The 15653-nt window shown below is 37.6% G+C and overlaps 1 protein-coding gene across 1 annotated transcript in view; it reads left to right on the plus strand.

Annotated features, from left to right (window-relative positions):
- Positions 1 to 15653, plus strand: part of LOC140164268 (DNA-directed RNA polymerase III subunit RPC5-like) — a 105748-nt gene that overhangs the window by 34695 nt on the left and 55400 nt on the right. Inside the window, exons 3-8 of the mRNA XM_072187537.1 lie at positions 7650 to 7727; positions 8471 to 8589; positions 10016 to 10098; positions 13667 to 13774; positions 14226 to 14392; positions 15093 to 15175. Coding sequence (XP_072043638.1) covers positions 7650 to 7727; positions 8471 to 8589; positions 10016 to 10098; positions 13667 to 13774; positions 14226 to 14392; positions 15093 to 15175 — 638 coding nt within the window. The remainder of the gene's footprint in view (positions 1 to 7649; positions 7728 to 8470; positions 8590 to 10015; positions 10099 to 13666; positions 13775 to 14225; positions 14393 to 15092; positions 15176 to 15653) is intronic.

Raw genomic sequence — 15653 nt, forward strand, 5'->3', positions numbered from 1 at the left:
TTTGGTCATTAATCTGTTAATATGTTAATCAAATTAGCCATTTGGTGTCATTATTGAAACAAAAAAAGACATATTTAGTATGTTTTCAAGTCAAAACAAGGAAGTATAATGAACAGTCAGATCCGGCCGCAGTTTCGGCATGCAAAAATTAGCATAATAACAAGTATTTTACAAAATGCCTTAAAATGCCCTTTTCTGGTAAATAAACCAGTCCAAATGGCCTAGAATTATCGCAATCACTGTAAAACATGTTATTAATAGTTATCAGGAAGAACTGGATTCACAATACTCTTTAAATTCTTTATTTTGTTCAGGGGCCACATGTAATTGTGGCCCCTAAAACATGTTAATTATTATGCAAATTGCAATATATTTTCCAATTATATTTATCACATCTTATAGGTACCCATTGCCTCTATCCACTCATGCAGAAATTTTACTTCTCCAGTTCATACTTAAAGAATTACATGGTAAAAATGCAAAAGGGGGCCACAATTACCCCAGTTTTCCCCTAAGCCAGTTGGAAATCTGTAAAAAAATATATGCTCCGAAAATAACCAATAAACAGTTTTGATGTGTCCGGAGAATTGAAAGTCTGCAAAATGTCGCCGAGGGAGCAAAGTTATTCTGCAGCATTTAAGCTCAATTATGAAAAAGAGCAACATTTTTTAGCATTCTCCGATTTCTCACGTTCACTAGAAAGAGTGTATCCCGAGCCCGCGATTTAATTCATAAATTGGATAGTAAAATTAGCAGGAGCTAGCAGGCACTTGGGCTAGCTACAACCCTGTGATCATGCTGATTAGGCCTACTCGCAAAATTATTCCCGTTGTGCCAGTTCACGTTCACAATATCGTTTGCGGCTGGGTTTTGAGACTAGGGAGTATGTGATTTATGAGACGTCTTTGAATTATGATACTGTCAGGTGACTCGGCACTGAAGAGTCTTTGATATCAGAGACGTCTTTGAATTAGCAGTGCCCCCGAACTGATGTGGTTGTGAAATAGGCTTCATTCAATCAGATTTGATCTGAATATTGTGAGGTTAGTGATGCAGTGGTATTAGTACTATAAAAGCTTTTGTGCTGCACTGGTACTGCACACACGTACTTTTCTTCTTTCTTGAAGAAATGTATCGGAACTGGTTGGGGTGTGGGTGTGTGTGTGTGTGGGGGGGTGATATCTTGGCTAAAACTGCATCATGCCTTCCCATGATGCATTTATGAAAATCAAAAATTCCCACTTTATAGTTTCTACAGATGGCTTAATAATGGTAAATAATGGGGGGTAAGTAAAATGTTGAAATATGACCGCATTAAACTGCAAAGGTCATGTGAGGTCAAAGGTCAGGTCAAATTACAAGTTGCTCCGATTGGGCTGTAACTCAGGGGAAAATGATCCCTGACACTTGGGGAGTATAAAACCACAAAGGTCAAGTGAGGTCAAAGGTCAGGTCAAATTTGAAGTTGCTCCAATTAGGCTGTAAGTCAGGGAAAATGATCCCCGACACTTTAGGAGTATAAAACCACAAAGGTCATGTGAGGTCAAAGGTCAGGTCAAATTTAAAGTTGCTCCAATTGAGCTGTAAGTCGGGGAAAATGATCCCTGACACTTGGGGAGTATAAAACCACAAAGGTCATGTGAGGTCAAAGGTCAGGTCAAATTTGAAGTTGCTCCAATTAGGCTGTAAGTCGGGAAAATGATCCCTGACACTTGGGGAGTATAAAACCACAAAGGTCATGTGAGGTCAAAGGTCAGGTCAAATTTAAAGTTGCTCCAATTGGGCTGTAAGTCGGGGAAATGATCCCTGACACTTGGGGAGTATAAAACCACAACGGTCATGTGAGGTCAAAGGTCAGGGCAAATTTGAAGTTGCTCCAATTGGGCTGTAAGTGGGGAAATGATCCTGGGAAGTATTAAACCGCAAAAGGTCATTCGAGGTCAAAGGTCAGGTCAAATTTAAAGTTGCTGATTGGGCTGCAATTGGGAAAATGATCCCTGACACTTGAGGAGTATGAAACCGCAAAGGTCATGTGAGGTCAAAGGTCAGGTCAAATTTGAAGTTGGTCCAATTGGGCTGTAAGTCGGGGAAATGATCCCTGACACTTGGGAAGTATTAAACCGCAAAGGTCATCCGAGGTCAAAGGTCAGGTAAAATTTAAAGTTGCTCTGATTGGGCTGCAATTGGGGAAAATAATCCTGACACTTGAGAAGTATGAAACTGGAAAGGTCATCCAAGTTCAAAGGTCAGGTCAAATTTAAAGTTGCTCGATCAGGCTGCAACTTGCGGCAAATGATCCCTAACACTTGGGGAGTGTAAACCGAAAAAGGTCATCCGAGGTCAAATTTAACGTTGCTCAGAATATGAAACCGAAAAGGTCAACCGAAGACAAAGGTCGGGTCAAATTTAACGTTGCACAGTATTGCTGTGTGATGTCATCACAGTCATACGCCTAACTTACCTCGTGCCCTTGCAAGGGGCACAGTTGCTCTAGTTCTTTCTTCTTTCTTCTGGCAACCGCAATCAACTGCATGTAGCTCCGCAAAGATTGACAGATTTCAACCAAAGTTGACCCAAATGACCACTGGGCTAGGCCAAACCTTCCATTTGACTTTGACCTCGCTGTGACCTTTGACCTAGCTATAATGGTCAAAAATGTGATTTCACAAAAATGCTACTCCTTCCACAAATTTCATGCAATGATCATGTGACTCATGCATATGAATCAACATGTGGCAGTGCTTAAAACTTCCTAAAAGAATTGAGGTCAAAGGTCATTAAGGGGTCATTTCGGTCTGAAAGCTAAAATATTCAAAAAATCACTGTCTTTACAAAATATATAGCAGAGAGTCGCCATTAGCACACATGCATTGCTACTAGCCAGGGTCTTTAGGATGCCTACAGGTTTGGGGTCAAAGGTCATTAAGGGGTTACTTCCGGTCAAAAACCAAAAATGTTCAAAAAATTTTTATCTCAAAATGTAAACAGACCAGAATAATATAACCAACATACATGAATTAGTGTTCCCTGATGTATGCATGGTATTTTTATTTTGGGGGTCAAAGGTCATTAAGGGGTCACTTCCTGTTTTTAGCTGAATAACTTCAAGAATTTTTATCTCAAGAACTGAACATGTTAGAATTTTTTAATTAAAATTGGAACAATGCATTTTGTCGGTGTACATAAGGTTTTTTTTTACATTGAGGTCAAAGGTCATTAAAGGGGTCAAAAGGTCAATCAAAAATTTTCAAAAAATCAAAATCCATGTACAAGTTCCGATTAAGCTGAAATTCACCAGGAATATTTCTTATGACATCCTAAGCACAGTGCAAGAGCAGTTGACCCCATCCGTAACCCAGGGGTCAAGTTATAGGGGTCAAATTGCGGCTTGTATTCAGCGTCTGTTGACTCTAGTTTCCTTTCTTCTTTTATAATACAGTACCCAGTAAGACCATCCAGTATGCCCTATGATGACTCTTGTTTCCTTTCTTCTTTAATAATACAGTACCCAGTAAGACCATCCAGTATGCCCTATGATGACTCTTGTTTCCTTTCTTCTTTTATAATACAGTACCCAGTAAGACCATCCAGTATGCCCTATGATGACTCTTGTTTCCTTTCTTCTTTTATAATACAGTACCCAGTAAGACCATCCAGTATGCCCTATGATGACTCTTGTTTCCTTTCTTCTTTTATAATACAGTACCCAGTAAGACCATCCAGTATGCCCTATGATGACTCTTGTTTCCTTTCTTCTTTTATAATACAGTACCCAGTAAGACCATCCAGTATGCCCTATGATGACTCTTGTTTCCTTTCTTCTTTTATAATACAGTACCCAGTAAGACCATCCAGTATGCCCTATGATGACTCTTGTTTCCTTTCTTCTTTTATAATACAGTACTCAGTAAGACCATCCAGTATGCCCTATGATGACTCTTGTTTCCTTTCTTCTTTAATACAGTACCCAGTAAGACCATCCAGTATGCCCTATGATGACTCTTGTTTCCTTTCTTCTTTTATAATACAGTACCCAGTAAGACCATCCAGTATGCCCTATGATGACTCTTGTTTCCTTTCTTCTTTAATACAGTACCCAGTAAGACCATCCAGTATGCCCTATGATGACTCTTGTTTCCTTTCTTCTTTAATACAGTACCCAGTAAGACCATCCAGTATGCCCTATGATGACTCTTGTTTCCTTTCTTCTTTTATAATACAGTACCCAGTAAGACCATCCAGTATGCCCTATGATGACTCTTGTTTCCTTTCTTCTTTTATAATACAGTACCCAGTAAGACCATCCAGTATGCCCTATGATGACTCTTGTTTCCTTTCTTCTTTAATACAGTACCCAGTAAGACCATCCAGTATGCCCTATGATGACTCTTGTTTCCTTTCATCTTTAATACAGTACCCAGTAAGACCATCCAGTATGCCCTATGATGACTCTTGTTTCCTTTCTTCTTTAATACAGTACCCAGTAAGACCATCCAGTATGCCCTATGATGACTCTTGTTTCCTTTCTTCTTTAATAATACAGTACCCAGTAAGACCATCCAGTATGCCCTATGATGACTCTTGTTTCCTTTCTTCTTTTATAATACAGTACCCAGTAAGACCATCCAGTATGCCCTATGATGACTCTTGTTTCCTTTCTTCTTTAATAATACAGTACCCAGTAAGACCATCCAGTATGCCCTATGATGACTTTTGTTTCCTTTCTTCTTTTATAATACAGTACCCAGTAAGACCATCCAGTATGCCCTATGATGACTCTTGTTTCCTTTCTTCTTAAAATAATACAGTACCCAGTAAGACCATCCAGTATGCCCTATGATGACTCTTGTTTCCTTTCTTCTTTAATACAGTACCCAGTAAGACCATCCAGTATGCCCTATGATGACTCTTGTTTCCTTTCTTCTTTAATAATACAGTACCCAGTAAGACCATCCAGTATGCCCTATGATGACTCTTGTTTCCTTTCTTCTTTAATACAGTACCCAGTAAGACCATCCAGTATGCCCTATGATGACTCTTGTTTCCTTTCTTCTTTAATAATACAGTACCCAGTAAGACCATCCAGTATGCCCTATGATGACTCTTGTTTCCTTTCTTCTTTTATAATACAGTACCCAGTAAGACCATCCAGTATGCCCTATGATGACTCTTGTTTCCTTTCTTCTTTAATACAGTACCCAGTAAGACCATCCAGTATGCCCTATGATGACTCTTGTTTCCTTTCTTCTTTAATACGGTACCCAGTAAGACCATCCAGTATGCCCTATGATGACTCTTGTTTCCTTTCTTCTTTAATAATACAGTACCCAGTAAGACCATCCAGTATGCCCTATGATGACTCTTGTTTCCTTTCTTCTTTAATAATACAGTACCCAGTAAGACCATCCAGTATGCCCTATGATGACTCTTGTTTCCTTTCTTCTTTAATAATACAGTACCCAGTAAGACCATCCAGTATGCCCTATGATGACTCTTGTTTCCTTTCTTCTTTTATAATACAGTACCCAGTAAGACCATCCAGTATGCCCTATGATGACTCTTGTTTCCTTTCTTCTTTAATACGGTACCCAGTAAGACCAGCCAGTATGCCCTATGACTCTTGTTTCCTTTCTTCTTTAATAATACAGTACCCAGTAAGACCATCCAGTATGCCCTATGATGACTCTTGTTTCCTTTCTTCTTTAATAATACAGTACCCAGTAAGACCATCCAGTATGCCCTATGATGACTCTTGTTTCCTTTCTTCTTTAATACAGTACCCAGTAAGACCATCCAGTATGCCCTATGATGACTCTTGTTTCCTTTCTTCTTTAATACAGTACCCAGTAAGACCATCCAGTATGCCCTATGATGACTCTTGTTTCCTTTCTTCTTTTATAATACAGTACCCAGTAAGACCATCCAGTATGCCCTATGATGACTCTTGTTTCCTTTCTTCTTTTATAATACAGTACCCAGTAAGACCATCCAGTATGCCCTATGATGACTCTTGTTTCCTTTCTTCTTTTATAATACAGTACCCAGTAAGACCATCCAGTATGCCCTATGATGACTCTTGTTTCCTTTCTTCTTTAATACAGTACCCAGTAAGACCATCCAGTATGCCCTATGATGACTCTTGTTTCCTTTCTTCTTTAATACAGTACCCAGTAAGACCATCCAGTATGCCCTATGATGACTCTTGTTTCCTTTCTTCTTTTATAATACAGTACCCAGTAAGACCATCCAGTATGCCCTATGATGACTCTTGTTTCCTTTCTTCTTTAATACAGTACCCAGTAAGACCATCCAGTATGCCCTATGATGACTCTTGTTTCCTTTCTTCTTTAATACAGTACCCAGTAAGACCATCCAGTATGCCCTATGATGACTCTTGTTTCCTTTCTTCTTTAATACGGTACCCAGTAAGACCATCCAGTATGCCCTATGACTCTTGTTTCCTTTCTTCTTTAATAATACAGTACCCAGTAAGACCATCCAGTATGCCCTATGATGACTCTTGTTTCCTTTCTTCTTTAATAATACAGTACCGAGTAAGACCATCCAGTATGCCCTATGATGACTCTTGTTTCCTTTCTTCTTTTATAATACAGTACCCAGTAAGACCATCCAGTATGCCCTATGATGACTCTTGTTTCCTTTCTTCTTTAATACAGTACCCAGTAAGACCATCCAGTATGCCCTATGATGACTCTTGTTTCCTTTCTTCTTTAATACAGTACCCAGTAAGACCATCCAGTATGCCCTATGATGACTCTTGTTTCCTTTCTTCTTTAATAATACAGTACCCAGTAAGACCATCCAGTATGCCCTATGATGACTCTTGTTTCCTTTCTTCTTTAATACAGTACCCAGTAAGACCATCCAGTATGCCCTATGATGACTCTTGTTTCCTTTCTTCTTTTATAATACAGTACCCAGTAAGACCATCCAGTATGCCCTATGATGACTCTTGTTTCCTTTCTTCTTTTATAATACAGTACCCAGTAAGACCATCCAGTATGCCCTATGATGACTCTTGTTTCCTTTCTTCTTTAATAATACAGTACCCAGTAAGACCATCCAGTATGCCCTATGATGACTCTTGTTTCCTTTCTTCTTTAATACAGTACCCAGTAAGACCATCCAGTATGCCCTATGATGACTCTTGTTTCCTTTCTTCTTTTATAATACAGTACCCAGTAAGACCATCCAGTATGCCCTATGATGACTCTTGTTTCCTTTCTTCTTTTTAAAATAATACAGTACCCAGTAAGACCATCCAGTATGCCCTATGATGACTTTTGTTTCCTTTCTTCTCTAATACAGTACCCAGTAAGACCATCCAGTATGCCCTATGATGACTTTTGTTTCCTTTCTTCTTTAATACAGTACCCAGTAAGACCATCCAGTATGCCCTATGATGACTCTTGTTTCCTTTCATCTTTAATAATACAGTACCCAGTAAGACCATCCAGTATGCCCTATGATGACTCTTGTTTCCTTTCTTCTTTAAAATACAGTACCCAGTAAGACCATCCAGTATGCCCTATGATGACTTTTGTTTCCTTCCTTCTTTAATACAGTACCCAGTAAGACCAGCCAGTATGCCCTATGATGACTCTTGTTTCCTTTCTTCTTTAATACAGTACCCAGTAAGACCATCCAGTATGCCCTATGATGACTTTGAACATTTAGCAGCTCGTATCAAACCCAAACAGAAGAAGGTAAGCTTGATTCAAGTTGCTTAGTTCACAAGAAGAGTTCAGATGATAAAAGTATTACAAATTTTAATTAAATTAAATCCTACATTTTATAAGGAACTACCTAGGGCTTAAAATCGATCAGTCCTGTTGTTGCTATGCACCTCCCGATTGGTTCAAATAGCAAGCATGTGTATCGCGTTGATGCACACGCGCTGACCTGTGTGATATTGTGTCATATTACACGGGTAAGAACCAATGAACCAATGAGATTGCAGGAACGTTCTCAAGTGTTTAAGAATTTTCTAGCTATGATCTGGGAATCCTGAAGTAAATAAATTGATGAATATTCTTAATCATCAAGTTGTAGTACAGTAACATGAAATTTGGAATTAAATTAAAATACTGGACTTACTTTTTTTAGCAATGCTAGGTTGTGTGTGATACCATCACACTTCATCAGGCAACAGACCCGCTGGACTGGTCATATGACAGTTGATAGGGATTGGCTTGATGGTTCTGTTCCATGCGTGAGATAGGTTGTATCGTAGAAAGCTCTAAAACCCAACATGAACTAACATAGGCGGCCAAGCACCAACAAAGCCAAAAAATGTTTATTTACATCTCAATGAAATTGGTCATTCCATAAACATTGAGGATGCAACCATTTTAGACAGATAATTTGATATTTCGTCTTAGAGGATTTCTATCAGAAATAATCTTGCATCAGGTAATGATTATTGTTCAAATTGTTGTGTTATTTGCAGGTGGAACTAGAGTTAGGTCTGGACACATCCAACCCAAATTATTCCAAAAGCAAGGGAGAACAGATAGCTATCAATGTGGATGGAACGGCACATGGAAGCAGTGGTAGAACTTACGAAAGGTAATAATACTAGGTCTATGGCATCAGAGGACTAAACTCTCAAATCAGTGAAACCTCTAAATTAATTTTTTAAAGCACCCAAAATGTATGGTAATCATTGACAAATATGGCCCAAATCCCAACAATGTTGAGGTCTTTACCCCTCTGGCTACACATTAGTGCTGCTCCTGCACCCTGCTGGGAGTCTGTGATTTCTGACATATTTTCTGGGGTACTACGGGCATCTCTGTCCTCTAACAGTGCCCCCAAAATATCCAAATTTCTTGCTGCAAAAGTCTGTGAAACTAAAGAGGTATTTGTAAACAATCAGAGGTAAATTTTACTGTCTTTTCAATGATGAAAGGTGTCAAAAGTGATCTATATATCCCTTTATTACATGTATGTCAATACAGCATGTATTGGACTCGCTACACTGTGTTTCACGTTGCTAAAACGATCATCAGGCGAATGACTATGGAGGTTTTTTCTTCTTCCTGGCAGTGTTGCCATGTCGACATTTGCTTATGAATTCAGTCCGTTTGTTTAACGATCTGTTTGGATCGGTTTTTTTATTATTAAGGATTGCCAATTTCTCTTCGAGGCATAGATTACATATACCCGTTTTACGCCTAAAAATATTTGATTTGCGGATGGTTTCCCAGGATATATCATACTTAACATTTTTGTCCTTCAGACTCCAAATGTGTTTAGATAATTCGTATTTTTTTGTGGGTAAACGATTTAACATGGTTGTTATATCTTTCCTTGAATTTACCCCCAGCAAGGCCTACATAGGTTTTACAACCCTTACTGGAGTTGACGTTAGCTTGATACACTACTGCTTCTGACAAGCATTTCCCTTTTAAGGGGCAATTTCCTTTATATTTGCGAGTGCAGTTGCACTGGTTTTTTTTGGTTTTCTTCATTTTGCGTTTTATTTTTGAGTTTTGCGCTTTGATAATTGCACCAACATTTTTCATGCAGCTATAGCTTATTTTTACGCTGTTGCGGTTGAAAATTCTGTTCAGTTTGGACCCCTTGGGGAAATGCTTGTCTACCAGCTTTAAGAATTTCTGGCCAATATTCGTTTTTACAGTTCTATTGACATACGTGTAATAGTACTGCTCTTCTTCGAAATCAAGCACTCTTTTGCAGCAGTTTGTGATAACTTTTTTCGTGTATATATATCCCTTTAAGTATCCAAAATCAAAATTTCTCACTGCAAAAGTCCTGAAAGCAACATAATAATTTAAAAATTTGGATGATAATGAACCATCTGTGTGTTATTCCAGTTATTTGCAGTGGTATTTTTGGCATTTAGTTATTACAATTCAATAGTTTTACACAGTTTGTTTGTACTTGTAGCAATGATGGATGTGGTTTGTATTGGAATGTTTCACATTCAATTATTACAGTTAAGTTTTACATGTTTTGTTTGTACTCATAGCAATATGATGGACAAGCAGGTGCTGTCATCAACCAACACATCTACATCAACTTCCAGATATGCAGTTGGTATCTTCAGAGACGGTATGTATGCAACTTATTAAGGGGTTATACCTGTATGTACTTAAGTTAAGCAAATTACAAAAAAATTGTCATCTTTTTTACATAATTGTAAGAACTCTGTATAGCGAAAGATCTGATCGAGCGTGTGTTATGTCGTGCGTAAGAGATAGTGGTTTGAATCGTGGCTTTTTGTATTTGGTTCTTTGGCTAGGGAATAACTCATTGGTGCCATTGAATTTTTCATGCAAGCTTATAGAACTAGGACAAGACTTGTAAACATCAAGTAGGGTCAGTCCATATGATATCAAGGAGGTCCCCACCTGACCCCCTCAGATTTGCTTTATATTTTAGTCATATGTTGTACCTGTAAAATATTAAAAACCTGCAAATTTGAGGTCTGTAGCTCTTCACGGATTTTCTGTGGCAGCCATTTAAAGTTGGAGTATGTGGGTCTAAATGTGGACTCAAAAGTTGCCCTTGAAATAAATTTCATCTTTGGGAGTCTGCGACTTCTTTACAAAAAGAGAGAGAGGTTTGAAACCTTGTATACACACTAACTGCATGCCCAATTTGTCAAAAAAAAAAAAAAAATTTCTGTAATTTGCGTTGTGTCACAGGGTCATTAAATATGCAAGAAAAAATGTAATGTTTTGTAAACTGGCAAGTTTAGCCCCCTAAATTCACATTTTTGTCAGATTAATTATTTTTTGTTGTCATTGATGCTAAATATAGGATAAATACAATACATATCCAAAAAATTGAGGTCACAACTCATTTACATTTCGAACAGCGCCCTCACGAAGATGAAATTTATTGCAAATTCAACATTTTCAGGGGGCCCAAAGTCGATGTGGTCCACCTTCAAAATTTATAAAACATCACTTTTATATGACTACTAGTCTTAAATTACAACTTAGATAAGTCCCGGTAATTGTCTAGGTTGACTTCATATAAAACGACAAGCCCAAAGTTGACCATTTCTTATGATTGCATGTACTGCAAATGTGCCGGATTTGGAAGGCTTAAAAGTCAAATTGGCCACAATATTGAAAATAAATGATTAGATGCGTAGTTATTGGCCCTATTTACTTTTATTTCCATTTTATTTTCAATATATAGATTTTCTGTGGCAGCCATTTAAAGTTGGAGTAGGGAATCTAACTTTGGACTCAAAAGTTGCCCTTCGAATAAATTTCATCTTTGGGAGCCTGTAGCTTCCTAATAGAAAGAGAGAGAGGTCTGAAACCTTGTATACACATTAATTGCATGCGAACTTGTCAAAAGTAAAAAAAATAAATGTGTGTAATTAGCGTTGTGTCACGGGGTCATTAAATATGCAAATAAATGTAATGTTTTGTATACTGGCAAGTTTAGCCCCCTAAATTCACATTTTTGTCATAACAATTGTTTTTTTTGTTGTCACTGATGCGATATATAGGACAAATACAATGCATATCCAAGACATAGAGGTGACAATTTATTTACATTTCGAACAGCACCCTCGCAAAGATGAAATTTAAGTTGCAAATTAAACATTTTCAGGGGGTCCAAAGTCAATGTGGTCAACCTTCAAAATTCATAAAACATCACTTTTATGACTACTAGTCTTTAAAGTACAACTTTGCCCAATCCCAGTAATTTTATAGGTTGACTTCATATAAAACGACAAGCCCAAAGTTGACCATTTTCTTATGATTGTATGTACTGCAAATGTGCGAATTCGGAAGGTTTAAAATTCAAAATGGCCACAATATTGAAAATAAATGACTAGATGCATAGTTATTGGCCCTATTTACTTTAATTTCCATTTTATTTTCAATATTAGGGCCAATTTGACTTTAAGCCTTCCAAATTCGGCACATTTGCAGTACATGCAATCATAAGAAAATGGTCAACTTTGGGCTTGTCGTTTTATATGAAGTCAACCTAGACAATTACTGGGACTTAGCTAAGTTGTAATTTAAGACTAGTAGTCATATAAAAGTGATGTTTTATAAATTTTGAAGGTGGACCACATCGACTTTGGACCCCCTGAAAATGTTGAATTTGCAATAAATTTCATCTTTGTGAGGGCGCTGTTCGAAATGTAAATGAGTTGTGACCTCAATTTTTTGGATATGTATTGTATTTATCCTATATTTAGCATCAGTGACAACAAAAAATTATTAATATGACAAAAAATGTGAATTTAGGGGGGCTAAACTTGCCAGTTTACAAAACATTAAATTTTTTCTTGCATATTTTATGACCCTGTGACTTAACACGCAATTTAAGAATTTTTTTTTTTTTACTTTTTGACAAATTGGGCATGCAGTTAGTGTGTATACAAGGTTTCAGACCTCTCTCTCTCTTTGTAAAGAAGTAACAGACTCCCAAAGATGAAACTTATTTAAAGGGCAACTTTTGAGTCCAAATTTAGACCCCCATACTCCAACTTTAAATGGCTGCCACAGAAAATCCGAAGAGCTACAGACCTCAAATTTGCAGGTTTTAATATTTTTACAGGTACAATATATGACTAAAATATAAAGCAAATCTGAGGGGGTCAGGTGGGGGACCTCCTTGATATCATATGGACTGACCCAGTAATGACTTTTTCGGTAACCTTACCCGTACCAGTAATTTGGTCCCAGGTATTTGTCCCAAGCCTAGTGTATGTTGTAGATTTATCTTTTTTAAGCGCAGTGATTTGTAGTGTGCTATGCACAGACAAAATGTCTAGACATTGATCCACAAGCCTCAGCACACTTTACAGGTTGTCGCTGACCACTACAGCCCCATATCATACCATAAACCATTAAACAACAACACAGTGACATGCAGTTATGAAGCACACACCTAGACACTCCACATTTGACCTTCGCAGTCAGGATCAGCTCCCTGAGTTGCAATGTGACAATTAGCAGGAATTGCCTTGTCCAGCATAATTTTCAAATTTTCCATGATAGCGCACTAAACCACTGTAAGGGTTCAAACCTGTAACCTCTCGCACCATAGTCAAAGGCCTTATTGATTGAGCTGACTTGACTGCTTAACTAGTATTTGTTGTCGAAAATTTGAACTTCACTTTCCACAGAGTTCATATTGTGAAGTAGCTGAGGTACAAGGGCTAAATCTTTGGAAAATATTTCTTGTGATGACCTCATGTTGATATTGGCTTTAGTAAAAAGATAAAGAAGCTATATTTTTGCTTATAAGCAGGGACAGGCGATTTGTGCGGAACTTTCTTTCCGCGCAATTTAGGGATACATGATTTGCACTGAAAAAAAAAGTTCCGCGCAATTTGCTATTTTTTTCCGCGCAAATCGCCTGTCCCTGCTTATAAGGGTATAACTTTTATGATATTTCATATGAGTCCGCCATTTTTTTTACCATTGATGTTCGCAAGTGACTTTCGACATGAAGGTAAAGAAAATTGGTGCCAGCAGTGATGTTACACTTGAGACTCATTATTTTCTCATGCCATTGGTCAGCGGTTCTAGAAATGGAGGTATGGGACATGAAGAACTAGTTGGACCTTATTGGTGTATACCCACTTGATATTACTTTACATTTCATGCTTGTAAACCTGTCTGTTTGTTGTTATTAGGTGAGTTACATCTGACCCCATTGCAAGGTATAGTACAGCTGAGACCAAGCTTTAGTTACCTAGACAAGGCTGAGAACAGAGGCAACAGGGACAAGCAAGATGCTGAAGGTATGGTATAAGACATAAAAAAATTGTTTGATTGAATTTCACTGACCTAAAGTCCCTGATCAAATACACTATGTTTTCTAAAATCATGCTTGGAAATAAATCAAAGAGTCAATGTCAAACCTCCCCTAAGTCGGCCTAGAACCGATTCAGGACAAGTTGTCCACCACATTTCCAGTATTTAAACCTCCAAAAAGGTAGTTTCTGACACCAATTTCTACTTGACAGAAAGTGGTGTGGCTTTGATGCCATGTGGGAGGCAACATATGTCAGCCTCAAATTTAAAGGCAGTTACATTATAAAAATTATAATAAAAATTATTAACAAAATAAAAAATTAAAAAAATCCTGTTATGTTTGTAAAACACAGTCTGATCAACAGCAAAAATTAAATTGAATAAAGAAGTATGTAGACTATTTTCAAGAATTTATTATAAACCTTCCCATTATTTCAGGGGAATCTTCGCAGAGTGAAGCAGAAGAAGAGGCCAAACCAGTCAAGGTCCAGTTTGTCCGTGCCGAGAGTGACCATGCTAAGGCCAGGAGATTAGCATCATTTCAGTATCATGAACAGAAACTGAATGAAGAGACATGGACTGATGTCATCTTCTGCTCCAAAAATGTGAGTGTTGATTAACTTTTCCAAATTTTGTGTAAATATTTTGTGATGATACTAACAGGGTTATTCATCAGGCAACCTCTTTTAAATGCTAACAGCAGACTTATTGCCCAGGCTATTGGCCCTGGGGTCCATTTCACTAAACTTTTAACCCTTCGTAACTCAAGTAATCGTTCATAACTCAAGTGACTGTTCATAAGTTACGAATACCATTTTACAAGATGTAACTTTACGAAGATTCCTTGTAGTAAATCCATATTACTTATGAAGGGTACTGATCATCATTTTAGTGAAATTTATATTTCTAGATACGTTTTCAAGTAACGATTGATTTTTAGACTTACGAAACTTTGTAAAGTTTAGTGAAATAGACCCAGAGCAGATTATCATATGCATATTATGGACAATATCAATTGCAAATCCAAAATACTTCTGAAATATGCAGATAGGTGTGTATTGAATTATACATCTTCATGCATCCCAAGCAGCCACCCATTATATATAGCGCACATACCCCATCATCCATCACCTGTTGCTGTTTAAGGCCACCCATGCCAGTCCATTACAATTCAACCAGCTCATGGCATTGGCTGAAAAGTTATAGAAAATAAATCTGATCATAGAGGTTCCATAAAAGTTGTGGATTATTTTAATTTTGCTATCAAGTTCTAGACACTAATTTAAATCTGTGATTGTTTTTCAGGACTCTCAGGCACATCTAGAGAGAGATAACCTATTCAGCCAGTCTAACACTAATGAGACGTCACGCTTTGATATACCACCAAAGTAAGTGCTGATGTTTTGCTACTGAATAATGATGTAAACATTAGGCAGAAGTAGGACTACATGTAGAATATCAAAAATGTCATGAATTACAAAGTGAACAATATAAACAGATAATTTAACCATGTAACAATATTAAATGAAGGGAGTAAAGAAAATTTGCTGGCGCAGGATTCAAACTAGCGACCTCCACTGCATCTGCGAATCCAGCGGTCTAACACCAGAGCTATCTAGCCCGATGATGAACGGTGATCCCAATTACTAATATCTTTGCTCTGGTGGTAATCAGAGCTATGAAACCCTGCTGCTGTGTGTCCAAGCCAGGAAGTGACATCAGAGGCAGAGAGTATCAGAATTACACATTGAAGGAACTGATATGATATCCATTTTTGATAAAGCTCTTCTCAATATACCTTTTAACTTCTCTTCTATTGTCATCGGTTGATTTTAATCTATAGTTTTGACTTGCATTTCATCATTT

The sequence above is a fragment of the Amphiura filiformis genome, chromosome 11 (genome assembly GCF_039555335.1).
Source record: "Amphiura filiformis chromosome 11, Afil_fr2py, whole genome shotgun sequence".
NCBI classification, from domain to species: Eukaryota; Metazoa; Echinodermata; class Ophiuroidea; order Amphilepidida; family Amphiuridae; genus Amphiura; species Amphiura filiformis.